General features: G+C 49.0%; 11 protein-coding genes across 11 annotated transcripts; 8 read left to right on the forward strand and 3 right to left on the reverse strand.

The window, feature by feature from the left end:
• Positions 1–94: 94 nt before the first annotated feature.
• On the reverse strand, positions 95–1812 carry N7489_003100 (Aldehyde/histidinol dehydrogenase; the record flags this gene model as incomplete). The annotated part of the gene is made up of 5 exons (XM_056708855.1): positions 95–117; positions 172–292; positions 342–1184; positions 1245–1698; positions 1751–1812. 5 exons carry the CDS (start codon positions 1810–1812, stop codon positions 95–97), a joined length of 1503 nt encoding a protein of 500 aa, XP_056573157.1.
• A 650-nt stretch (positions 1813–2462) lies between these two features.
• Positions 2463–2855, forward strand: N7489_003101 (uncharacterized protein; the record flags this gene model as incomplete). Its single annotated transcript, XM_056708856.1, has 1 exon — positions 2463–2855. The coding sequence occupies one exon, from the start codon at positions 2463–2465 to the stop codon at positions 2853–2855; it is 393 nt and encodes a 130-aa protein (XP_056573158.1).
• A 622-nt stretch (positions 2856–3477) lies between these two features.
• Positions 3478–5019, forward strand: N7489_003102 (uncharacterized protein; the record flags this gene model as incomplete). The annotated part of the gene is made up of 1 exon (XM_056708857.1): positions 3478–5019. One exon carries the CDS (start codon positions 3478–3480, stop codon positions 5017–5019), a length of 1542 nt encoding a protein of 513 aa, XP_056573159.1.
• Positions 5020–6794: 1775 nt separating this feature from the next.
• On the forward strand, positions 6795–8423 carry N7489_003103 (uncharacterized protein; the record flags this gene model as incomplete). The annotated part of the gene is made up of 2 exons (XM_056708858.1): positions 6795–7379; positions 7434–8423. 2 exons carry the CDS (start codon positions 6795–6797, stop codon positions 8421–8423), a joined length of 1575 nt encoding a protein of 524 aa, XP_056573160.1.
• A 742-nt stretch (positions 8424–9165) lies between these two features.
• N7489_003104 (heme-dependent oxidative N-demethylase family protein) lies at positions 9166–10571 on the forward strand (the record flags this gene model as incomplete). Its single annotated transcript, XM_056708859.1, has 5 exons — positions 9166–9670; positions 9735–9809; positions 9863–10053; positions 10116–10188; positions 10249–10571. The coding sequence occupies 5 exons, from the start codon at positions 9166–9168 to the stop codon at positions 10569–10571; spliced, it is 1167 nt and encodes a 388-aa protein (XP_056573161.1).
• Positions 10572–11229: 658 nt separating this feature from the next.
• N7489_003105 (uncharacterized protein) lies at positions 11230–11610 on the forward strand (the record flags this gene model as incomplete). The annotated part of the gene is made up of 1 exon (XM_056708860.1): positions 11230–11610. One exon carries the CDS (start codon positions 11230–11232, stop codon positions 11608–11610), a length of 381 nt encoding a protein of 126 aa, XP_056573162.1.
• Positions 11611–12515: 905 nt separating this feature from the next.
• N7489_003106 (uncharacterized protein) lies at positions 12516–12815 on the forward strand (the record flags this gene model as incomplete). The annotated part of the gene is made up of 1 exon (XM_056708861.1): positions 12516–12815. One exon carries the CDS (start codon positions 12516–12518, stop codon positions 12813–12815), a length of 300 nt encoding a protein of 99 aa, XP_056573163.1.
• A 997-nt stretch (positions 12816–13812) lies between these two features.
• On the reverse strand, positions 13813–18442 carry N7489_003107 (uncharacterized protein; the record flags this gene model as incomplete). Its single annotated transcript, XM_056708862.1, has 9 exons — positions 13813–14398; positions 14470–14875; positions 15591–15858; positions 15914–16627; positions 16681–17454; positions 17504–17535; positions 17588–17810; positions 17862–18267; positions 18327–18442. The coding sequence occupies 9 exons, from the start codon at positions 18440–18442 to the stop codon at positions 13813–13815; spliced, it is 3525 nt and encodes a 1174-aa protein (XP_056573164.1).
• A 2232-nt stretch (positions 18443–20674) lies between these two features.
• On the forward strand, positions 20675–22341 carry N7489_003108 (cytochrome P450; the record flags this gene model as incomplete). The annotated part of the gene is made up of 3 exons (XM_056708863.1): positions 20675–20986; positions 21039–22181; positions 22237–22341. The coding sequence occupies 3 exons, from the start codon at positions 20675–20677 to the stop codon at positions 22339–22341; spliced, it is 1560 nt and encodes a 519-aa protein (XP_056573165.1).
• A 1048-nt stretch (positions 22342–23389) lies between these two features.
• Positions 23390–24334, reverse strand: N7489_003109 (glycoside hydrolase family 16 protein; the record flags this gene model as incomplete). Its single annotated transcript, XM_056708864.1, has 1 exon — positions 23390–24334. The coding sequence occupies one exon, from the start codon at positions 24332–24334 to the stop codon at positions 23390–23392; it is 945 nt and encodes a 314-aa protein (XP_056573166.1).
• A 511-nt stretch (positions 24335–24845) lies between these two features.
• N7489_003110 (class I SAM-dependent methyltransferase) lies at positions 24846–25544 on the forward strand (the record flags this gene model as incomplete). Its single annotated transcript, XM_056708865.1, has 1 exon — positions 24846–25544. The coding sequence occupies one exon, from the start codon at positions 24846–24848 to the stop codon at positions 25542–25544; it is 699 nt and encodes a 232-aa protein (XP_056573167.1).
• Positions 25545–26285: the final 741 nt, after the last annotated feature.

The following is a 26285-nucleotide window of genomic DNA, read 5'->3' on the forward strand; positions in this document are numbered from 1 at the left end:
TGGCAACATTTACTATTTGAGGTAATCGATTCATTTTTCGGCCTTATTTATCTATCAAATACATGTATGTACTATTCGGACTTTCTTTGTATGTTCAAAGCCAAGTGCCCAAGTTCACTAAAACAGTGTCAGTACCGGTCGCATCCCCAAGATCATGAGAAAGATACTGACCATGGACCGCCTTCACTTGAGTGTAGGCTGAAAGGGCATATTCACCCAGTTCTCTCCCAATACCACTCTGCTTGTATCCACCGAATGGAATAGCAAAGTGGGAGTCTTGCGAGCTGTTAATCTATCGAGGGGTCAGCATATTCATAACAATTATATCTGCAAGTACATACCCAAACCATGCCAGCCTGAATAGCAGCCGCAACATTATGAGCGCGGGTAATGTTCTCCGTGAATAGGGCGGCACCGAGTCCATACTCGGTATCGTTAGCCTTATCAACCGCATCCTTCTGGTCCTTGAAAGACTGGATCACGACAAAGGGGCCAAAGACCTCCTCCCGCACGGGAGTCATATCGCGATTGGTATCCTTGAAGATAATGGGCTTGACGAAATAACCCTTGGCATCTGGGGAAGGCTGGTCATCTCCAAGAACAAGCTGTGCGCCTTCCCGCTTGGCGGTCTCGAGATACCCCAGAATGCGACTTTTCTGTGCAGCGGACACCTGAGGTCCGTGGTTCACTTGGGGATCGAATTGGCTGCCAACGATAGAGTTCTCAATAGTGTACTGCTTGAATTTCTCGACGAAAGCCTCGTAGATGCTCTCCTGCACATAGATGCGCGAGGTGGATGTGCAAATCTGGCCCATGTTGCTCATGATGCCGACGTGCGACCACTTCACTGCTTGGTCGAGGTTGGCATCCTCGAAGACGAGCAAGGGGCTCTTGCCACCTGTCTCGAGGGTAATTGCCTTCAAGTTTGAGGCAGCCGCCTTCATAATGGCTTTTCCGGTGTTGGTGCTGCCAGTAAAGGCGATCTTATCCACGCCCGGGTGCAATGCTATAGCGGCGCCGGCAGTGGCACCGGGGCCATTGACAACGTTTACCACTCCAGCGGGGAAGCCGGCTTCCTTAATTAAAGAAGCCAGATATAAGATTGAGAGCGGGGTTTGTTCCGCAGCTTTGATGACAACGGTATTGCCACATGCGAGAGCAGGTCCAAGTTTCCACGCTGCCATCTACTTGGCATTAGCATTGCCTGAACGGCTTGAGTCAAGGGGTGCTTTTCTGTGACATACCATAGCAGGATAGTTCCAAGGAATGATCTGCCCGCACACTCCGATAGGCTCGTGTCTAGTGTAGGCCAACTTGGCCTCGCTAGTCGGGATGGTCTGACCGTGAATTTTGTCTGCCCAGCCTCCGTAGTAACGGAAGACAGAAATCACTTCGGCAAGGTCCTCTCCCAATGCCTGTTCATATGGCTTGCCGTTATCCCATGCATCGATTGTGGCGAGAATGTGCTTGTCGCGGTCGCAAAGGTCCGCAAGGCGGGACAATAGAAGGCCTCGGTCATACCCGGTCAAGGATTGCCATTCCTCCGACTTGAAGGCATTTCGAGCAGAGGCTACGGCAAGGTCGATGTCCTCTGGGCCGGCGGACGAGACGCTGGCGATCACAGATTCATCGTACGGGTCGACAGTTGAAAGGGTCTGGCCGGAGGTAGAAGGAACGAACTCATTGTTGATGAACAGTCTTTATTTCAAACTGTCAGTGACTGGAATTAAGCTGCTGAGCAAGTGATTACCCACCGGTAGGTTGTAAATAAGAGGTCTTGTTAGGAGCAGTCAATTGGATAGGTTGAGCCATTGTGAAGTGTAGATTGAAGTTTCTAAGATTTGCAAATCCTATTCTTGAAGGCTTTATATCATACTGTTCGCAAACAATCCGAATATTTATCTCATTTTTTTTTTTTTTTTTGAAAGAGCAATGTCTTCCAAAGAGGAGCCAAGCAAAAAGCGGTTTGGTCGTGGCCTATCTTTTTGCCTATTCGGGAAATGCGGAGTACCATAGATGAGGGGACGCGCGATTCTGTAGTCGCCGAGGATGGAGGTCATTTAACATTTCAAAGATCATTTGGCCCAAATACTTTCCCGTTGAGGTCATCGCCGTGCAAGTTGTCGAAAAATATTCCCCCTAAGGCAAGTAAGAAACCCATCCAGCCTGCCTAGGGTCAATTCAAAGGCCGAAATCTTGGCTATTCTCTCCAACATCCACAATTGATAGAAGATTACGTAGATATTCCTTTTTAAGTAGTTTTAAAGGCATGGGCAGAATAATTCCCATATTTGAAATGGCTCATTCTTCTGTACATTCTCCAAGGGGCATGCCATAAATGCCCGTTTAAATAGTTTTAACTATTTCCATTCCCTTTGGACGCCAATTAAACTCCCTATCTCCTCTGTATCTCCTTCGTCTACCGATCGCATCCATCATCCAAATCCACCAATAAATCAAACATGCAATTCTACAACTACGCCGGCACCGAGGCAAACTCGGAATCCTTCCACTACTCGCAAGCCGTCCGCATCGGAAACACTATCAAAACCTCTGGCCAAGGTGGCTGGGACGAGAGTGGCAATGTCCACCCTGATGTCGAGCAACAAGTAGCTGTCGCTTTCCAGAACGTTGAAAAGGCCCTGAAGAGTGTCGACTCGCGTCTGTCGTGGGAAAATGTTTACGCAGTGCGCAGCTATCATATCAATGTGGACCAGACATTCGATATGGTCACCGGCAATTTCAAGAAATTTCTTCCTGGTCACCGACCCATTTGGACTTGTGTGGAGATTGGAAAGCTTGGGATTGAGGGAATGGTGATTGAAATTGAGGTTGAGGCCCATTGCCCTTACTAGCTGGTTGTCTTCTAGCGGGCTTTACCATGTGATGAACTCGTGTATATAACTCGCAATGAAACCTTCCACCTTACAATGCATCTTGACGTTCAATGATAATTGTAACCGTATTTGCCCCTGAAATAAATCAAAGAATGGATCCGAATTCAAAGAGGGGTGGAGCTGTAATCTGATATCTGACAGATGCGAAACAAATCGACTTCACAACATCGACTTAAACCCAATTAGGAAAGTTTTTGGGCAACATCTACGCCAATTCCTTCGACCCGCTCGACACGGGCAAATGGTACCGATAAGCCCAGCCGGACGATTGCCATGGACCAGGTCGTACCCCGCAATCGTCTAACCGTAAGTGTAGTAGTCCCAGGCTTGGCCACCGGAACCATGATAACAGCCCTGGAGTAAATCGTATGGCCGTAGATATATGACCCCTATCTAATGGCTTCTTCATAGGCCGTGGCAAAAAGACAAATGGCCCAAATGATTTCCCTTGCTGGACTAGAACAAAGCTTCTTCTCCAAGTACATGCAGTGGGGAAACAGTATAAAGACCAATGCTACATACCCACGCAATAAATCTACAACCCCATCAGTGTCTTTTCTATTCCCAATCGGGGTAACTAATGGAGAAAAGCATGGAGAAACAAGACCTGAGCATAGACTCGTGCGACAAAGTCGAAACCCATGGGCTCGGCACATATCAGGATGAACAGCTATACCAATTGGGGTACAAGCCTCAGCTGCGCCGCACGCGCAAGCTGTCAAGCATGCTATTCATGTCCTTGTCAATTGCCTCTATTCCCTATGGTGTCGGCAGCGCCCTCATCAACGCCGTGTATGGCGGCGGCCAACTCTCACTCTTCATTGGACTTCTGGTAGTGCTGGCACTGGATACCTGCGTTGCCCTATCTCTTTCAGAACTCGCCTCGAGATACCCGACCTCATCTGGTATCTACCACTGGTCATTTCGGCTCTTGAAGACCAGCGGGAGTAGAAAGCTGGTCTCGTTTGTCACAGGCTGGATCTGGCTCATCGGGAACTGGACAATATCGCTTTCCGTAAACTTCGGAATTGCTTCTCTCATTGTCGCAACTGTGTCTATCTTCTATCCTGCCTGGACAGCCTCTGACTGGCAACTACTTCTCATCTTCTACGCCATCTGTCTAGTGGTGTTCATGATATGCTTCTTCGCCGACCACCTCCTTCCTCTCATCGACACTCTCTCCGCAGCGTTTTCGGTCGTCACATGTACCACACTCGCCATAACCCTCCTCGTCCTTGCAAAGACCGGTCGTCACGATGCCTATACAGGCTTCGTTGGGTATGATCCCAGCTATTCCGGCTGGGAGGAGCATTTCACCTTTTTCATCGGTCTCCTCCCTCCAGCCTATGCATTCTCCGCACTAGGAATGGTGACCTCCATGGCAGAAGAATGTACAGACCCGGAAATCCAAATCCCCACAGCTATCAGCCTGGTACCTGTGGTAGCCGGTGCCGCAGCGCTAGTATTCACTGTGCCAATTTGCTTCACCCTTCCACCGCTAGCGGACATCATTACCGCGCCATACGGCCAAGCACTGCCATATATTATCCATGTAGTGACAGGCTCACCCGCAGCCTCAATCGTCCTCATGATCCTTGTTCTATTCGTCGCGCTTTTCTGTTCCATCAGCATCACAACCACCGCCGGGAGATGTACCTGGGCCTTCTCGCGCGACAATGCAATCCCATTCTCGCACCTCTGGTCATCCACTGTCAGGGACAGCCCACTGGCAGCGCTGTGCTTGGTTACGGCTGTTGAGATGCTACTAGGACTCACTTACCTCGGAAGCAGTAGTGCATTCACGGCTTTTGCGTCGGTGGGCGTGATCGCGTTGGCTGTGGCGTATGCGATTCCCGTCGCTATCAGTCTGTTTGTTGATCGCCGCGTGGAAATTAGTCAGTCGCGCTGGAAGCTGAATCCCCTCATTGGTAAGACGGCGAATATCCTTGCGCTATTATGGATTTCTTTCCAGGTTGTTCTGTTCAGCATGCCTGTCACGCTTCCTGTCACTAGTGAAACGATGACCTATGCGTCGGTTGTGTTCGTGGGTTGTGTTGCTTTAAGTATGGGCTGGTATATGTTCTATGGGCGGAGATGTAAGATTGAGTTCGCCTCCCCCTGACTCCAAGATGAAGACTAACTAGGGTACAGATTTCAAAGGGCCTCTAGAAGAGGCTGAGCGCTCTTAACTTTAAATGGAGTTCATCCACCGTGCTTTTTTTTTACTTTTTTGATGTCTATTTTGGCATATTCATGAGAAATTACATATATATACTTCTAACACTGCTATCCAACAAGTGCCCGGGTGGTCTAGTGGGTAAGAAGCTCTTCAGCTCCACGGTCAATAAGTGCATCCACTAACAATTCTTCAGTATGATTCGCGCTTAGTAAGACTTCCTAATCGGATCAAATCTCTTACAATTTACTAACCAACTCTCCAGGGGTTCACCCAAAGCAATATTGCGCGAGGTCCCCGGTTCAATCCCGGGCTCGGGCCCTTTCTTTTTTTTTCTTCCTCTTACTTCCTTTTGGTTATACTGATCAATACTCTCTTGATCTATTCTAGCGTTGCCCTTAAGGCAGTCTATCAATGTAAATTGGGCATTCACTCCGCGGGATAGGGATATTGGTGTGCTTGAGTTTTATAATATTTTCCGCTTTTTCCGAGCTATCCCTATTTTCCCTATTCCGGGATAAAGATTGTATCTATAGTCGCGCTATCCACTGTATATCGTTGTTAGCATTAGCTAGAATAGCATAGTATAGGCGTATACAATTGTCTGACCTAGATAGGCGAACAAGGCATATTTTCCTTGGGAACTATTTGGGTGGTGGGGAGAGTGTCATTCGAAATGGGCGCTCGAGGGAACAAGCTGGTTCGTTATCGCTGCATCTCACTCTCTAAACGTAAGCAACATCTGGATTACCACTAGAATATGACCTTGAAAGGGTCTGTGAAAATGACCCCGGGAATGACCACTTCCGGGACGTCTTTCCACCCGTAACTTTAGAGAGCGAGCCGGCGCCCACCGTCGATCACTATTTTACCCTCACCTAGCGCCACCCTTATTTACCTCAGTGAAGAACGTCACTAGAGTCCGAGATTCTATCCTCAGATTCCTTATTATGTAGTTGTATAATCCGCCATTATCTACCAACCCTTAACACTGTCGCGTATCACTTCGTAATCATATTGGACCTACCTAGGTACATATGTACCTTATAGAGGCGCTAGAAAACGCGTTCCTATTATTTATCGCTGGGTAGTATACTATAGGCTGGTCTAGAGCGGTCTAGTATAGGATATAATTAAAATCCTCGTAAGGAGATCGTGAAGAAATCTCCTGAATTTAGGAGCCTAGCCAAGAAATGGGGCTTTCTAGGCGCCTAGCATTAGTGGTAGTCGTGCAGCTTATGCTATCCATCATTCGTTCGCCATATTGAAAGGATGATATCAACATGTCGAGAGATGGAGACGGTGTAAAAGTAACAATTCTTGGCATGTCATTGACTTATAGAAATGGGTTCATGGGTAGCATGGTATATGGGGGTTTTGCTGTGTGGAAGTGAGAGAGAATCGGAGATGCCTGAAGAGAGAGAAAGAGATATACATATAGCTTTAGCAGAGGGACAACCAATTCTGAATATGTCGAGACTTCAGACCTTCTAGATAATCCCTCGCTAATGGGGAAACTTCGGCTATTGCGATCTACATACTAGACTTTTTTTTGGCTTGACAAGAATCTTATATTTTTTTAGGGCTTGTTCAGTATATCCGGCTTAGCGCTATGCATAAATAGCTGTCATCAAGCCCCTGTAGCCATACCTAAATAGAAGATATTCTGAATACAGCAAGCACATTTAGAGGCTCCTCTTGATCTGTCAAAATCCGAAGATATGATTCTATTCAGTGGGCGGTTATTTATATACATTCTGACTTCCTTCTGTTGGATATCAAGCATATCTGGCCAACTGTTGACCGAGGCGACAAACTCCTCCTCCTCCTTAATCACCGTATTGGCTTCGTCTCGTGCCGTTGTCTCAGGCCAGTTGACCCCTGCTACGATTATAATTTCTCGCGTGACTGGAAAGATCATCGCCGTCTATGATTCCGTTCTCCCCGCTACCGACTTCCCCGAGGGGATCCCGTATACCGACCATTCCCCTAATGTCATCCTCCCGGGGTTGATCGACACTCATGTTCACCTCAATGAACCGGGCCGCACAGAATGGGAGGGCTTTTACACCGGCACCCAAGCCGCCGCTTTTGGTGGGGTCACCACCGTTGTGGATATGCCCCTAAATGCCATCCCACCCACCACGACAGTTGCGAACCTAAAAGAAAAAGTGGCAGCAGCCCAGGGCAAATGCTGGGTAGACGTCGGCTTTTTTGGTGGTGTCATTCCCGGCAATTCTCATGAACTTAAAGCCCTTGTGGATGAAGGCGTCCGTGGGTTTAAAGGATTCCTAATCGATAGTGGGGTAAATACCAACCTAAGTGTACTCTGTGATGCTGCAGCGCTAATATCCTTCTAGATTGATGAATTCCCCGCTGTCAATACGGAAGACATCAAGAAGGCCATGGCTGAATTGGCCGACGAGCCCACGACGCTCATGTTCCACGCGGAAAAGGAACCTCATGAGGAACCCCTCTCACCAACCGGACCTGTGGACGACTATTTCACTTACCTGCAATCCCGCCCGTCAACCTATGAGACTAATGCCATTGCAGAGGTCTTGTCCCTGGCCCATCTGGCGCCCGAACTAGCCCTGCACATCGTCCACCTTTCCGCCATGGAGGCCATTCCGATGTTACGCGAAGCCCGCGCACAAGGCGTGCACGTCACTGCAGAGACTTGCTTCCATTATCTCTCCTTGGCCGCCGAGCAGATTCGCAATGGTGACACCCGCTACAAATGTAGCCCGCCCATCCGCTCCCAAGAGAATCAGGATGCCCTGTGGGCCGAACTAGCGCGATACCCCGACGACGGCGTGATTCAGACCGTCGTCTCGGACCATTCGCCCTGCACGCCGGATCTCAAGCTCCTCCCGCCGCACATCCCTCCCCAGACGGATGCTCCATCCCACAACGGCAGCTTCCTCACAGCCTGGGGTGGTGTCTCTTCCGTCGGTATGGGCCTCCCGATCCTGTGGACCGAATTCAGCCGCAGGAATAATCTGACCTTTGCGCCGGAGGGCGAGAATACGAAACGTGCCCTCCAGGATATCGTCCGGCTCTGCTGCATGAATACCGCCGCCCAGGTGGGTTTGGAGAAGCAGAAGGGTGACCTGGCCGTTGGAATGGACGCGGATATTTGCGTCTTCGACGACACCGCAGAGTGGGTTGTCGAGCCATCTACCATGCTGTTCCGGAATAAGATGTCGCCTTACCAAGGCCAGAAACTGAGGGGTGTTGTGCGGGAGACTTGGCTTAGGGGTGAGCGAATATTCACCCGTGCTGCCGGATTCAGCGATGACACGCCGTCGGGCAAACTTCTGCTGGAGAAACGGGCTAAACGGGATTGAACTTCCTCACCTGTTGGGGACTTCATGGCTCGGCATAACCCAAACCGAGACAGCTTGTTATGATCACCAGTGACTAGATGCTAGATAGATTAGATGAGATGTACAATGTTATGGTATAACATCTATGCCAGATTGCGGTGAGAGAAAGCTAAGGGCATCCAAGGGAGGTTACATGACGGCGTATTCTGACATTAAACCTGAAAAAGGCAAATCTAATTCGAAAAGGTAATTCACAGGTCCGCCGTTTACAAGCTAAATGTTCGATAATCTTGCCGGCTACGATTGGTACGGGACAAGACCAGCCGTGGATGTTTTTTTAACCCCACACCGGTGAACCGAGCATATGACGGCATCTCCAATGGTTTACCGCATTGGGAAGGTCAAGGAGTGCCCAGGTGGAAAGAGCGAGATACGAGTTTCCGGATTGCGGGGAAGGTGCATCCAATGAGAGGGCGTTAAATACAGCCCCATCCACGGTACAAGGAGGGATGGACCCCACAATGTGAGACTCTTATCGGAACGCACTATACCCTAAACAGATGGACACTTAAACTGCCTGGTCAGGTCGTTTATGGCCAAAATATTTGCCTGAAGGGGTTTAGCGGGTTCAATATACTCTAGAGTGCTAACCTAATGTGTACAACATGTGTGTATACATTCTGTACCTTATTTAAGAGCATCTGCTCTCCATCAGCTAGACTACAAGTGCCACCATCAACAAACTTCAACATTGGACGAAACGATGCTTCCCACCAATCTCATCCTTCCATCAAGTACCCTTCCCTTCCTAGGGCTACTCATGTCCGTCCTCACATGGCTAATAGTGAAATGGCCAATTCACCGTAAATCCAGTACTTCTCAAATACGACAACCGGAGAAACAACCATTCATCAAACCACTTCCCAGCCCTCATCCCGATGACCCGACTTCAAACACTCCCAAATTGTATCGCCCATTCCGACATGGTCCCAACTTCATTACGATGGGAATTCGCAAACTCCACTGGGACAACTGGATCGAAATGGATTCCTACTTTCTTCGATACCACGATATAAAAGCGGCAGAATTGAAAAAGGATTTCAAAGAACACATCAAATATGTTGATAATGCAGTCACAAAAGATGCTTGCTTTGAGCTCAATGAGGAATTGGTCCGTCATCTGACACATCGCTATCCCAAGACCTTTCGATTAGAAGAAGGGAAAGTGCACAATAGCCTCACTGGAGAGGCATTTGCATTTCCAGCAGGTATGCTCAAATGCTGAATCTGATCACTGCTGCAAGAAGGCTCTCAGCTAACTCTCAGCTATAGCAACCCCCGACGAGGCTCTCGCGACATCAGCTCTGCTAGTTCAGGATGATCTAGTGCTTATGATAAAAAATGACGGTATGGTATCTTCGCTTGAGAATTTGAAAGGTGTAATATCTAACGCAATGCAGACGGAGAATACCACCTCGACGCGGCCGCTGTTTGTCTCCCCGGTTTCTGGCGTCTCAGGGAGAAATTCCGCATGTCCTTAGATACGCTTCACTTCGAGGCCGGCGTTCCCCATTATGCGGCCAAGTTACAAAAGGCCATGAACAAGTTCATGCTCAAGCTTACCCCGGATAAGCCAGTGGAGAGAAATAATGTATGGTCAATTTGCGTCCTGTCTCATTGATCGAAGGCATATCGTCCTAACAAATATAATAGTTCTTTATCCAACTGGACGACGGACTTCACTGGTCCCACCGTATGGGCGATCAACAAGGAACAGAAGTTGCCTGTTCGTTTCCAGTTCCCTCCCTCTATGCATTGAACAGATGCTAACTGCATTAATCACCAGCATGGGCCACCGCCAACGGAAAAGACCTCACCATCGACGAGATCCACTTCCGCTCGGAAAGACAAACACTACGTCGGCTGCCACGCTCGGGGGCAATCTTGTTCACCATTCGCACGTATTTCGAGCCAATGACAAAATTGGCTCAGGAGCCCTATATCCCTGGTCGGTTGTTGGAGGCTATTCAGAACTGGGATGAGACTGTCTCTTACTATAAAGGAAAGTCTAGCTGGGAGAAGATATTGATGCCGTATCTAGACGAGCAGAATCGATTGCAGCGGGAGCGGGGACTTGTGAAGGGAGCAGAGGGCGAATTCCCTTACTAAATTGCATTGTGCGTGCTTTACCCTTTTCATTTTCAGTTACAGGCTGTGAATCGAGCTCTTCGATAAACGGAGAATAGTTCCCCAATGTAGACACTGTAACATAGACCATGTACACCTTCCAGTGGGCAATTGAACTAAGTACATATAGCATCATTGGCCATAAGGCACCTCTGGTGCGAGGACTATGTCATTCTTGATCTGATTCTATACAGTTCCACTGTCTCCCTCGATTTCCACAGAGCATAGCACCCACAAATATAGTTGCCATGTTTGTTATTTGCCATCTTGGTCATAGCAAACATTGCCATCCATCGCGTTTTGGTCAACTATTTAAAGCTGTCACCATCAATCTCGATCCTTCCCTCGTCAACACCCCACCAACAGGCCATCCCTCGATTTCCACAGAGCATAGCAACCACAATAGACCTGCCGCTCTTTGTTATTTGCCACCTTGGCCATAGCAAACATTATCGTCCATCACGCCTTGATCAACTATTTAAAGCTGTCACCATCAACCTCGATCCTTCCCTCGTCAACACTCCACCAACCAGCCGGTCTCTCGGCTCAACGACAGATACACCACGTACTCCCTCCACTCTGGTCTAGGCTTCACCAATACTAGACAGTGTGTGAGGACCATCTGTCACACTCCCCTTCCATGGAGGAAATCGCACCGGGTCCTATCCGTCTATTGGCCTCTGAGCAGTTCGGTCTGCGACCTCTTCACCTTCTTTTAACCACCGTCAACCACCGTCGTCGTTTTTTCTTCGTCTTCTGCCTTCCGCTTCCGTTGCTGCTTCTGCTGCTTCTTCTTCAGCAACACCCTCATTTCGCTGTATCCCCGGTGGTCATGCAACGTGCAAGAAGCCACCCTTCTTTGGATTTTCAATCTTTCCAGCTTTGTGCCTCTGGCTGCACAATGAGTGGTCGGTACTCGAAAGATAAACCAGAACTCCAACGCCGCCACCCTTTCCTCTCTGTTATGTTCTTGAATGGTATCTACCATGACAGCGGCGCAAGGGAGCACACCCTTATTTGACTTTCCAATTTTTCCGGTCTTTGCCCCTCAACGCGACTGCTTTAGCGAAATGCCATTACTGGGAGACCGAGAATGGCGCACCTTATTTCAGTTGCTTGAAGGAGCGGAGTTCAATCTGCCCAACCCAGAGTGGCTCATGCCAGCCAATCGTTGAGATGTTGAGAGGAATCCGCATCCGCGGATACGCTGTGTTGAGACAGGCAACTGCTTGTTCTTCTTTCCGGATGAACCATGTTCTCAACAACCAACTTGCGTCTTGTCGGTTATCTAGTCCTAGTCATCCACACAACCGACCCGGATGAAGTAGAAGCTACATCCAGCAAGGAGAAATAGCTAATTGTTCACGAAGTCCCCAACACCGAGATCTGGATTGTACCATCAAACTCGTGAACGCTCTGTCTTGTCACTCTCCCATAGCCGACTGTGCGACTTGGTGCCTTCACGCTGTTCTCATGAGTACATCTCATCTACTTCAGGAACAAGTGTCATTTTCGGTAAGACTATCGATCAATTGGCAGGATTGCATGAAATGGTCTACCAGTGATATGGGAGGGGATACATAATAAGGGGACGGTGCACGTTGGACATGCAATATGACTTCCATCTTGACCATAGCAAGCATTGTCATCCACCGCGTTTTGATCGACTATTTAAAGCCATCTCCGTCAATCTCGATCCTTCCCTCGTCAACACCCCACCAACCGGCCAATATCAGCTCAATATTAAATATTCTTCTTCCCTTTCCAGCATCATTCGCTTCGTGTCGGTCTACATTACCGTGCAGATGGGATTTGCGATTTAGGCCAAGGGACAAAAGCTCCCGGGTATGAAAAAGGTATGTCTCGTGTCTCCAACAAGCACCCTTCTCTTATTGACCACGCACTGGACCCTAGATATCCGTCGGAATGCACGCTTGCGCCCATGAACCTCGTTTGGTTACTCAAGAACAACTACTGTCTGAAGAAGCTCCAGGCAATATTGAGGTCGTGAAATTTGGTCCCAAGGGAAAGATCGTGGAGGTTCTCTGGATGTCTTCATGGCTTGCAGACAAATCAAGGCCCGACATCACACTAGCTTTCAACAGATTGCAACGTCGCGCGGCTGCAAGTGGTGGCCGACGCAGGGAGCCCTGCCGCCAGCAGTTGCCCGGAGTGAAGCTGTTGGCCACCTCGCCTATCCTACTCTTCCCGTTGAGGACGGGGTAGAAGAGTGGGGGAGATAGGTAGTGAGGTGAGCTTCTTGGTGCGGAAGGCGGTCCAGCTCGTCCATGGAGGATCGGTCCAGGAAGGACGATCCGAGTGAAAATCCATTTGCCATTCAATCAGGCTCGGAAGTCGACAACCCGAGTTCAACCAAGGGGATTTCCGCGTCAACAAGACGTTGAAGAATTGAAACAGCTTCTCCGATACCTGATACGGCCCTTCTAACATCGACTTGGGCGTTAGAATCTCAAATTGGCCGTGATACTCCCGAATAAGATGTCGCATAGATGCGACAGACTCACAATATTACCGAACTTGAGGTGGCAGCGGCTATTACCCAAGTTCCGACGTTCCACTCGAGCGTTAGAGGGGGAATAGCGCTCGATCAGCAATTAGAGCGCTAGCTGTGGCAGCATATTGCTTGAATGCATAAGAAATAGGAAGAATGGTTGTTCTAGGCAGTCTGTCCCGGTCAGTGATCTCACTGAAGAAGGGAACGCCCAATGGCAAATTTGGCTCTTTCATATCCTAAATATGTTGTAGACGTGTACGGTGTAGTACGTGGTTGTACTGTTCTATGTCGATTATATCGAGTTGTCTCCTGAATATTAAATCCCTTCCTTCTCTTTCTCCGTCTCACCTTTCCAGAGGTCAAACATGAGACACAGAAGTTTCATTAAAACCTCGTTCTCGGAATTCTTCTGACTGTCATGAGTTGTTATCTAGTCTCCTACAGATCGCATCTTTGTCAACCTCCATGATCTGCACGCAAGGTACAATACAGCCGCCTTCCGTCAAATATTGCCTAGCAGCTCTTGACCTACGGGAAGAGCATGAAACCTGCAACGAGGGGTATTTGATGCACTTTTATGACAGACAATAGTACGTTCCCATGTATAGATATGATCATTTCTATTTAATATACATCGCGATTCAAAAAAGGCTCCAGCTTGCCATCTAAGGCATTATTATACACATCATTATTCATACACGACCCCCTCTACTGCTTCTTCTCAGTCTCAGTCTGCTCAACCACCTGCTCAGCCTTCTTCGCCTCACTACCCTCCCCAATCTCATTCACCTCGCGCACCTCGCGCACCTCGCGCATTTCGGACCCCTTCCTCACATCCAAGGTTTGGCCGGAGGATTTCTTCTTCTCCAGCTTCTTCTGCTGGTAACGCTGGAAGTCCTCAGGCGATAAGACCTTGCGCCTAGCAAAGTTGACAAACAGCTTACGGCCGTAAGGCTCCTTACGGGAGAGAAGCTCCTTGCCATGGGTAGCGTTGCTCTGCTCGAGAAAGTCGATGTGTGCAAATCCACGCGGCAAGCCCGTGCGACGGTCGACGGGGATGCGGACATCCGTGACACCGTGAAGATCAGCTATTAAATCCTGCAAATCCTGGTCCGTCAATTCGTAGGGGAGGTTTCCGATGTAAAGGGTTTTGCTGGGCTTGTTTTCGGCCATGGCTCTGTATGTCGTGTTGGAAAACTGCACCACCACCTCGCGACCTTCCAAGATGCCTCCGTGTTGTTGTGTGATTGCTTGTGTGGCTTCCTCGACTGTGCTGAATGTGACATAGCCGAAACTGTAAGGAGACTGGGTCAGTGTCTGGCGGGCTTTCGGCTGCGCTGTCAATCGTCGGTGCTTGGGACTCACCCTTTGCTCAGCCCGCGGGCATCGTGCACAATCAGTGCGTTCTCCACCGCTCCGTATTTCTCAAAGTGTTTGCGCAGGTCCTCCGCGGTCACGTCGAAGAACAGGTTGCCGACGTACAGGGTGGACTTCGGTACAGGGCCTTCGTTCAAAAGCGGACGTGGGCGTTCTAGTTTCTGCAGGCGGGCTTGGTCTGGCCTGGGTGGCTGAACAGACTCAATATATCTAATCGGAGTTCGTTGACCGTCCCCATTCGTCGAGTTTAACCGTGTCTGAGCGATGGTTGGGTAGGCGAACCGCATAGGAGTGGGACATGTCGAACGCAGCACTGCGCCAGAGGGGGTGACCGATGAGCGCAAAGCAGCGGGGGGGTAATTGAAGCCGAGAAACGGCCTGGCGGAAGCAATGCCTGGAAATGAGTCGTTTAGCAATTATCTTCACATGTTGCATGCGCCAGCAAGTGCAGAGAACATAAGAACATGAGGCGTAGGGTCTCGGGCTCGGGGTCGGACTCGGACCCGGACTCGGACCATGCACTTGGTATAACTCACATCTTGAGAATCAAACAGCACGAGATGCTTTGATCTTGAATTAAGAATCAATACTGACTGTAGAAGAATCGCGAAGCCAGATAACTTTTTCCCCGATAAGTCCCGACACGTGACTGATACGCCAATGATAGCGAAGTAGACCAAAGCATTGAGAACTGGACTAGATGATTTATATAGAGAATATTAGCATATTTAGGGTTAGATGAAGATAAATCTCAAACTAAATGTGAGATATTATAACTCAGAGTGGAAATATATGACGATAGCCTCATGGTATGATACATTAAACAACCCCAACACCAACAGAATCCATCAAAAAGACAACATCTTTCCCATATCGCCTGAATTCATCCACCAAAAATGGCGATCATAGTCGCTAGCGCGCATACCTATCCATCCGGTAAAGAAGTAGAACTCGCTTCGTCACTTCAAGTCATCCGATCAAGAAACCAACAAGACATTTCCAGGTATCAAAACGGCCAGCGCAAAGCATTTTCCGGCAAAAGTAGGAGAGAATAAATCGTGTAGAATAAATACCAATATAGCTCGTTCATTGGGAGCCTTGGCCCCGACCATCGTTTTGTTGAGGCATTGGCGTCATGCCGTATCCTGTCACTGGCACGCCTCCACTTTCGGGACTGTTGGAGGATGCTGAGTACATTGTCGGTATCCGTGGAACACCACTAATTGACGGCACCCGCCCTGAGGCCAGAGGACTAGACACTGAAGGCTGTGACATGCCTCCAGACTGTGGGGTTGCCTGGCGCTGTGCATCCATCATAGGCCAGAACTGATTTGTTGTGTCGAGGGTTGGGTTCTGGATGTATGTGTCCCAGGCATCCTAATGTCAACATGTTAGCATTCAGATCAGGATCCCGAAAAAAGAAAATCCTTACCCAATCAAGGTTAACCTGCATGTCCGGCATCTGCCCGAACATGCTGCTAAAGGGCGAAAGAGCACCCGGCATTTCGGCCGAGGCGCCCACAGCACCTGTTCCTGTTCCCATCGGCGAATCTCCCATCTTGAACATGGGATCAGCAAACGGCGGCTGGCCCGGGTTCATCGGGCTCATTCCGCTGCTCAGCAGGCCGAGGGTCATGGCCGCGTTCTGCTTCTCGTCTTGTGGCTCAAATGAAGCAGCTCCGGCGCTATTCTCAAGGCCTGGGACCGTCATGTGTAGCTTGCTGAGCATCACACCGAGAACAGTGGATGCTTTCCATGCTTCCATGCTCTCATCACGCGACTCGTCCCAAATTTCTTTCGAGTGTTGGATCGCGGCGGTCATTTCATCGCGCCGCTCTCGGCCCCATGTATACGTGTCTCCTGATGGCCGGCCGCTGACCTGCAATGACAGGCCGTGGTATAGGTCGAGAGTAACAATGGTGCCTGCTAGTAAAAAGTCCGCTGAAGTGAGGGAAGTTACTCGGCTCTGGCGACTGCGGAGGCGTCCGTTGCGTGTCTCCGCGTGCAGAAGCGCCTGGACCCGCAATAACTCCATTGCTGAGTCGATACATGTCCTCCGAGAATAGGTGAAACGAGGGTTTTCTCGAGCGCGAACCAGATACGGGCGATGAAGCACACACTGAGCTTTGTCGTATACAGCCATTACCTGCACAAATGGTTAGTATCTATGCGAGTGCCGGCCGCTTTCGGGTGACTTACGGAAAACCGCGACATGATAATATTGATAGGATCCAACTGGCACTCCTCCATAGGCCGAATATGTAAGTGCTCTGGGATCAAGTCCCTTGCCTGTCGGAGCTCTGCGTCGAGTTCCATTACTTTTTCGTATGGGACGGACGAGACAGAAGAGCTTTGTTCAACCACGCGACCGAATACATACGACAAGCGCGCCTTGGCAATCAAATACGAGATGGGTGTGGGCTCGTTCAGTTGACGTGGCGGCGGGAGCTCCTTGCAATCTTCATCGAAATCATCATCGTACAAATTCCGTGGCAGTTCAGTATCGCTATCTGCACCTCGGATCATGCCCGGCAAGCCGACCTGGTATGAGAATAGAATGTCGGCTTGGCGCACAAAAGTCCACACCCGACGTCGCATCTCACCCTGGAAAGGTGTGATATTTGGGTACATTTTGGAGTCACGGTGATACCCTGATCGCATTGCTAGGCGAGTAACAACGCCAGTCATGACCCAGATGGAGATGTCCGCCTCTCGGGTCAGAGAGAAATCGCCATGCAAGTGAAATACAAGCGCCTGAATCAAGAAGGGGTGGGGTTTCGTGTAGTCAGCCAATGTCAGGCACTGTGCTACAGAATTTCGGAATCCGCCGGCCATGTCCAAGGACTTGCCCCGAAATTCGGGTGGCTCGTCGCCTTCGCGGTGGTAAGACAGCATCGCTAATCTCATCATTCCAAAGAGCATGGCGATCCAGACGAGTTCGGTCGCGCTAGGATCATCCCAATGTTTATTATACTAGCAGAGTCAGTGCCTGGACTCACAACGAACTTCTCGAAGAGCTTACCTGAGCTTGGAATGTCGGCCCATGAAGAACATCTAGACGAAGTCAGTAACAAAATCACGGGCTATGGAAACGGCAAATACTGACGGGTTGCAGGGTCGTAGCAGTTGAAATAGCGAGCAATAAGAATGTCAGTTGTATACTTCGAAGGCAAACCGGACATGATCTCCCCACGACTCATTGGTTTATTGATACCAAACAACAAAGTCGAGCCTGATGCCTCACTAGCTGGTTGGGACGCTTTGACTTTCTCAATTTGCGCATCCATTTGCTTCTTGTGCGTTGAGAAAAAACTTTTCACCTCGGCGATCTATTTCGTAGGTTAGAAAGACTCAGGTTTGGTCAAACTACCCAAACTTACATCACTCAATACAGACGCCCAATGAGCGTCACTGATGTAATAGGACTTGTTATTGTCCATCTTCATGATGCCAAATGACTTCGTCACCTGGTCCGTGTCGCTCTCTTCGGCGCCCTCCATACCCTCCTCTTCGGCGTCGAGGTCATGGGAGAACCGGGTGGAGCCCGCACTACTTTCACCTGAAATCGCGGCCATGGCAGCATTTGGGCCCGCAGACTGGGAGCCGTTTGTCATCAATGAAAGGACCAAGCCTTCTAACCGATCGATGCGGTTTTGCATATCATCCGGTGTAGTAGATGATTGCTGGGGGTTCTTCTTGCGCGAGTTGGGTTGCGCATAGTTACATGACGCAGCATCCCCTCGTTTGACACAATTTTCGCAAGGATGTGTACGATTGCATTTCAGCCTGGGACCGTTAGAAGGGGGAAAAAACAAAAAGATTTCATCCATGTCTTGAATGCTTACTTTCTGTGCCGACAAGGCCCACATGACAAAGGTACCCGGTTTCGTTTCCGGACGACTCTGTAATCTGGAGAGTGGCCAGCACTCGAGGAGTTTGTAGAAGGAGGTGTCGGGGTCATTTTGGTGGGGTATGGCATGATCATGGAAGGGTAATCGATTTGTTGCGGTGTCGTCGATAAACCTGCAGGCACAGACGATGCAGTGCGAGTCAAGTCGACGTTCCAGCCGGGCGGGGCTCTTGAACACGCTGTCGCAGTCCGCACAGCCCTAAGACCGAATCAAATGTGCCACTTGGTTGTTCTGCGAGCTCATCCGAACTATCTTTTCTGACTGATTGCAAGCCCACTCCCGAATATTTGCGCACAAATTTTGTTCCCTTTCACGGTCGTAGCAACGTATGCCTAATTGGGCGCAACGTCAATGCCAGTGGATTTGGCTCGTGACGTTAGGCAACCGCGCCAGGCCTATAACCTGAGATGTAGTTGATGTTGTTCGCGAATATTTTTGAGCTGTCGGGGATGTGATCTAGGCGGTACAGTATCACTAGATGAATTGTGGGGCAATGCGATGAAGGGGTGTGCGGTGTCGAAGCTTGCGATGTGCGAGGGCTGAAGGAGGGGTGAGATGGCGCGCGGGTAGGTAAGCGTGGTCAGGGGCCAAAATCAGACTCGGAGGTCCTGTTGATATTTTCGATTCAAGCGTCGCGATCAGAGTCCCTTTTCGAGTTAATGATAACAAAGAGATGATGAGAAATTGAAGCTGGAACACCTGGAGGTCCCGACGAAATGATGATTAATCCGTTATCTCCGAGGGTTTTGGCTTATCGCCAGATGATCTCACCTGGCCAACGCATCTTTAAGGCCAATACATACATATAACTACATAGAGAGTATATATCTTATGATGGAATAGTATATTGCCCTCTGTCCGATACTGATACTCTCTTCCCTATAGTGGAGGCTACTCTAATCGATTCACTTAACTCCGATCTCATGCTCATTCTCGCTTTTACTATTAGGCTTGGCTTTTTCCCTAGTTGATGCCAATTGGTTAGCTATACGAAGATCAGTGACTCATAGGCAGAATCCAATTAAACATGCATATTTCTGGAATCTTTAGCTGATTTATCCGAACCCTTGCTCGTTAGATCTACTCCGCATGTGAAAGGGACATGGTGTTTTGACGAGAGATGTCTCGATCCGAAGTTAAGAGTTACAGTAGAGACAGCCTACATGTACATGCCTACAATCTGTCTAGGTTCCTATAACAGTACGACCGTATAGCTACCATATACTATACACTCCATTATATTTTGCATCGTCTGTCACTATCTACCCTGATCACCTAGCTTCGACATTATAAGAGACATATCCCGATTTTAAGCTTAAAAAGAGGTCTTGGTTAATGTACTTTAGGTTTTCCCCTCGTTTTATCGCTATACATAGATTCTTCAGGTAGTTCCTTGATTAAGTAAACTTGAAACTACACGTGGACGTGGTGTCAAATATATATTACTCATGACACGATTGAGGTCTCCTGTATAGGCTGGTTCATTATGCCTTGCAACCACTCATTTTCATCCAGGAAGGTGTTGGCATTATATATAAATAGTTACAGGTCCAAATATCTCTTTTGTCTTTATGAACAGGTCGGACGAACATAGTACCTTGATCGATTGCGTCTGCGTCTGAGGCTCCTTACTAGCTTTCTTCCCATTTTTAGGAGACTTGTGCTAGCTGTTAAATTGTTGAGTTCCGCATTTGAATTTGTTGTATAGAGCCTACGGATAAGAACTTTGGAGCATGTGTGGCAAATGACGCCATGTGTGCATTCGGTTATCTTTTGGGTGGTCTCAAGGCGACGTATGTCTTGTAACTCATTTATAAGAGTTCAAAATATGGAGTAATATGGAGTACTGTCCTAAATTTGAGGCATTGGAATACAAGTCACTCTGTAGCGCTGAGAAGGGTGTCCTCGGTTGTTGAACGTCCTCCCAGATGCCGACGCACGGGCTACAATCAAAGAAGGGGGATATACTCCGCATGCGCTAACCTGGGGAATGGACTTATTATGTTCCAATGGACCCATCATTGTGGGGTTTAGCGAATGGATGATTTGCAGAGATGCTTCCTGGCCCAGATACCTCTCATCCCTACCAACCACCATCGTTCTTCGGATATCCCGACATGCACAACTGCCGACCGCAGTGTCTTTGTGAGCGCCAAATCACCCTCGGATAATGACCACCCTCTAGCAGGGAATATTACGTGTACTGTGTGAGGTGGCTCTATATATACCGTGTCCTCCTCATGGCTCCTGGTTGAAGTAGATCTAAGTGATCGGATACAATTATGGCTATCATTACAGCGGCTTTGCCTAGTGATGCACTTCACTATGTTGTATATGCAGTTCCTCTTCTGTTCTTACTTTACCTTGCCGGCAATTATTTCTACAATTCATTACACATCTTTCCAGGTCCTTTCTGGGCACACTTTACCGATATATGGCGGTACATCGATGTGAGAGGTCGACGCCCGGAGGTCACGCATATAGCTCTGCATCGCAAGTATGGCGATATTGTGCGCCTTGGACCACGAACTTTGTCCTTCGCCGACCCAAAGGCAACGAAGGTGATCTACGGTCTAAACAAGGGCTTCACCAAGGTAGGGATACACCCAGCCCAGAAACGTCTACAGCTTCTAACTGAGGGGACAGTCCGAGTTTTACCCAGTCCAAATGACCGTTTCTAAGGGCGAGCCATTGCCATCGCTGTTCTCTACTCTTGATGAAAGTTTCCATGCGAATCTCCGCCGTTCTGTCAACAATGCCTTCTCGATGAGTTCATTAGTACAGTATGAACCAATGGTCGATGAGACGACGGAGATCTTCCTCAATCAAACGGACCGCTTCTTCGCTGATGGAGCCACAGTGTGCGATTTCGCACGATGGCTACAATTCTTCGCCTTTGATGTTATTGGAAGCATCACCTATAGCAAACGCCACGGGTTCATCGAGAAAAACGAAGACATCGACGGCATTGTCAAATCCCTGGCAAACATCTTCGATTACTCTGCTCCTGTTGGTCAGATGCCATGGCTGGATAAGCTGTTTTGGAAGAACCCGATATTTGATATCCTTCAGAAATTGGGCTTATCAGACAATTCGCACCCTGTGGCCGTCTTCGCGAAGCAACGCATGCAAGAACGTATGTCAGCAAAAGGTGGTGTAACAGGCCCGGGGGCAAAGGATGATCTTCTCACCAGGTTCATCAAGGCGGGTGAAACCCGTCCAGACTTCATGACCAACAAACGAATCCTTACCATGGCCACCTCTATGGCCTTTGCTGGGTCTGAAACCACCGCCATCAGCATTGCAGCCGTGTTCTACTATATACTTAAGAGCCCTGAGTGCATGAGACGGGTTAAGCAAGAACTGGACCACGCTGTTGACAACGGTACGATTGCGAACCGCCCAACGGGACTTGTCTCATGGACAGAGTCGCGGCAGCTCCCCTATCTCGATGCCTGCATAAAGGAAGCTTTCCGCATGCATCCCGCTGCGGGACTTCCTCTGGAACGTGTTGTTCCTGCATCGGGGGTGGAGATCTCTGGACATTTCATTCGCGGTGGAACAATCGTTGGTTGTAGCCCCTGGGTTATTCACCGTCGTACAGATATCTTCGGTCCAGATGCCGATGTATACAACCCTGATAGATGGCTTACTGCTCCACCGGATCAATTGAAGGCTATGGATGGAATGATGCTCCAGTTTGGTGCTGGTTCGAGGACCTGCATTGGGAAGAATATCTCTCTAATGGAGATTTATAAGATTATACCTAGCTTTTTGCGGAGGTTTGAGGTATGTACTCCTTATCTGATGAGGCAATACTGGTGATGCTGACTCTTTTCAACAGGTGCAACTAGCACATCCGGACCAAGAATGGAAATTGTGGAATGCGTGGTTTGTACGCCAACATAACTTCAAGACGATTTTTACCCCAAGAGAGATTATAGTATAGTCCACCGTCAGTCACCCTTTAAGTATTGGATCTGGAAGTCCATATGTATTTATTCTTTTAGAGTGCAATTCCTCATAAACTTCGATATCAAACATCCTTCTGGCCTATTGGCAGTTGTACATTATATAGTCGATGCTGCCTCTAACAAGATATATAATCATGTAGAGGGCATGGAAAGGTCGTATCATTTTGTATTCTGCGACACTACTAGTAGTTCTGCGAGAGACAGCAGCCTATCATTTAGAGATGCAGCGCATATATACAAGCGAACATTTACACCAAAATGTTTAAAACTGTCCTCGGCCAACTAGACATGATGACCCACGAGATCTGCTACTTCGACTACGTCACCCCTCGTATCTATCAAGCAGCGACTATCCGATATTTCGTCAAAGGTGCCAGCCTAGACACGGACGAAATCACCATTCCCGGATTTGCTGTTCTTTGTCCGGGAGGATGATGCCGGGCGTGTGAAGTGCTATCGGGCAGAGACCTTCCTGAACCAATCGGCGGTGTTTCAACGAATTTCTGAAATATCAAGCTGATGGCGAAGCTCATGAGAGGAAGGGCCTCTAATGGAGGAGTTGTGCAGGGTGTGTTAGATGATACAAATAGGTCAATTAGGAAAATCCAACCAATGAGAGCACCGGTAGCTCATTTGGTAGAGCGTGCGATTGCAATAGGCAGTCATCGCGAGGTAGCGCGTTCGATCCGCGCCCGGGGCTGTATTATTCTTTTTTTCCACATGTTCTTGTCATTGCGGAAGCTGAAACGCACGCTTATAGTATAGCAGTTTCTGTAGCACCATACTTTTATCGCCATGGAGAGCCATAGATGCCTCTTTCTCCCACTCTTTACTTTTCCCATTTTCGAGTACTGTGAGCTTGCAAGGTCTTTCACAATGGAAAAGTAGTCAATTCAAGATATAGAAGACGGGGAAAGAAGAGGAGCAACGTCTGGATCAGCTCTGAGAGAGCTAACATACCAAGGACATATGCAAGCAATGCAAACCATCCTCTCTATGCATGGGTTGTGGCACTTCTTTTGGTTACATGGTATTGCCATCTTTGGAATGCCCCCAGGCCCTGTCAAACTCTTCCCAACCCCCAGGCGGCGCGTCCCACATGGCCAACTCACGAACCACTGTGTCATAGCATCCATCGCTGGGCATATTTCCCTGACAGACATTTCCTCCGACAGCGATGTTGATGAGGATTCTGAACTCACTCATCTTCCTCGTGCCAGGTGGCTTCTCGGCCCTCATGATGGGCCTGCCATCAATCAACCAGACCAAGCGCCCCGTGCCCGTTGTTTCGTCCTCGTCCCAGATAAAATCGTACCTCACCCCCGCCGGCGAGCTAATGTTAGGGATGGGGGTTTCGAGAACGCGATGCTTGTTCCAGTCCTCGCCGTTGAAGTGGCCCCAATGCAGACAAGTGTGGTTGACAGCATCGCCGTTCCACGCTTCCATTATGTCGATTTCGCCATCCTCGGGCCACTTGAAGGGGTCTTTAGGCAGCAGCCAAAAGGCAGGCCAGATACCTCGGGCCACCGGCGCCGTAATTCTGGCCGATAGACAGCCCCGTGGTCGGCTGAGAGTCTGGTGACTCGACAGTCTGGCGCTGGTAAACTTCTGCGTAGGGTCGGGATGTCCGTGGTTGATCAGAGCGCGCACGATCACCGCATCGCCCTGGGGTGAATGGAATGAGTTTTGCGGGCTGTCGATATAATTCTGCGCCTCATTGTTGCCCCATCCATGTTGACCCTGTTCGTGGTAAAAATTGGAGGACACCGGTGCTTGGGGGTGTAGATTGGGCTGCCAGTAGATCTGAGGTTGCAAGTGTTGTTCCTGATAAGCTGGTGGTTTGCTAGAGGTTGGAATAGGCGGTGGAGGCCTGTTGTACGACGATGTCTGAGGGGCGCGTTGGCTTATTTCATCCCAAGCCTTGTCTGCCTTGTCGATAATGCCCTGAAGCGCCTGTCTGAATGGCATTTTGAGTACGACCTATGGATGTTACGCACAAGTAGCGAACAGGCGGGAAAAAACAGTAAGCAAGGCTGACGTCATATTGTGGATATCTCGAAAGGATCGACCTCTGGAATTCTTAAACCCCTTACTCCGTACAATCCCCTTTCCTTTCGCCATACTTCGGGAAGTATTGCTCCCTTCCTGAGACTGAACAGATATAATAAGTGGACACATTATGTCTTATTCAGATCCTACAAATTATAGGCCCACTTGTATCTATCACACTACTTGCTATGCTAAGTAGGTAGTGCCTCGGGCGCCGAGAGTATGCAAACTCTACAAACCTCTCGGGAACGCCAACCTCTGGCATCGCAAAATTTCAAGACCTTTAACTCCTAATATATGGCCTGTCTAGTGTGTTAAAACTTAACGTTAGTCACATTCTTACACATTTCTTTTCTTTTCTTTTCTTTTTTTTTCAACATAATCAATACCATTACCAACACGTGCCCCTCTGCTCGCATTATCTCCAAGTATGGCAGAAGCATGCCATCACAACCCCCCAGCAACAGAGCTCACCAAAGCAGAGCGCTTCAAAGCTACACACCTCGCGGCACGCCATGGCAACTACCACCAATATTACGCTAAGTTCCGGGCGCCCACTGTTCCGGACGAGCGCCTTTCCATTCTCCCATCAGATATCCTCCGCAACGCGCGAGTCATAGACCTAGGCTGCAACGCGGGCAAACTGACCCATGAGGCGATAGCGCACTGCGGCGCGGCCGCCTCAGTCGGCGTCGACATTGACCCATGGCTGGTCGAGCAGGCGAAGGCGACGTACCCGAACGGGCCGTGCACATTTGAGCACTTCGACTTCGTGGATGCGTCCGCGTACACGGGCACCGCGCTGGGCAAGTTCGACGTTGTCCTGCTGCTCTCTGTGACCAAGTGGATACATCTCAACAACGGAGACTCCGGGATGTTGACGCTATTTGCGCACATACACGGAATACTGAATGATGGGGGTTATCTCGTTGTGGAGCCGCAGCCTATGAGCAATTATGCGAGAGCTTCGAAGAAGAATAAAGAATTGAGAGAGATGTATAAAATGATACAGATCAGGCCGCCGTTTGAGGATGAGTTGAAAGCGCAGGGATTTGAGAGGATACTGAAAGTTGAGAGGGATGAAGAGGGGTTTGCCAGGCCCGTACATGTTTGGAAAAAAATATCATAATACGATCAATGGAGATGGCTATGTAATGAGTTGGGTGAATTGAGTTCGGGAAGACGTAGACTTTTTGGTAGGTAAAAAGGTGACAGACGATGCATATACAATGCGGTAGGTATTTACTGGAGAAGAGAAATCTGAATGACTATCCACCGCCCCTTAGCTAGAGGGCTGGCTCATTGGTGTCGCGACTTGGGGTCTCTCACCCTAATTCTCACTCTGTCTAACTATAGCGCACTCATCCTTCCTATCGCTCTAAATCCTGCATTCTATAATACCCTTCCACACATATTCTAGCACATACGACCATAGGGTGTGGAAAACAGGGCTTCCCGTCCGCTCAGCCGTACTTAAGCCACACGCCGGTGAGTTAGTAGTTGGGTGGGTGACCACCAGCGAATCCTCACTGTTGTATGTTTTTGGTTTTTTCTTTCGTTTTTTTGCGTCTCCCAGCGGCACTCTGGGGTGAGCGCGAGCGATATGGGTAAGATGCCTAGATGGGGTAAGAGAGGTGAGAACGGGGTGACAATTCTTACCCTTGGGTTGACTAGACTGCGCCAAAAACCCACTAGTTATGGGTTATTCATTGACCCATTCGCCAACGGTAGGACTCAATTTATCAATTCAGAAAGTGACATTGGGGTCTATCGTTACAAAGCTTATTCAATTGAGAACCTTCAAAGTGTAGCTAAATTAAAACCATGTACATAGAGAGGCTAATGACTCCTTGGCGTCTCTTTTCATTCT

This window comes from Penicillium chrysogenum (genome assembly GCF_028827035.1).
Source record: "Penicillium chrysogenum strain IBT 35668 chromosome Unknown utg000001l_segment0_segment0, whole genome shotgun sequence".
NCBI lineage: Eukaryota > Fungi > Ascomycota > Eurotiomycetes > Eurotiales > Aspergillaceae > Penicillium > Penicillium chrysogenum.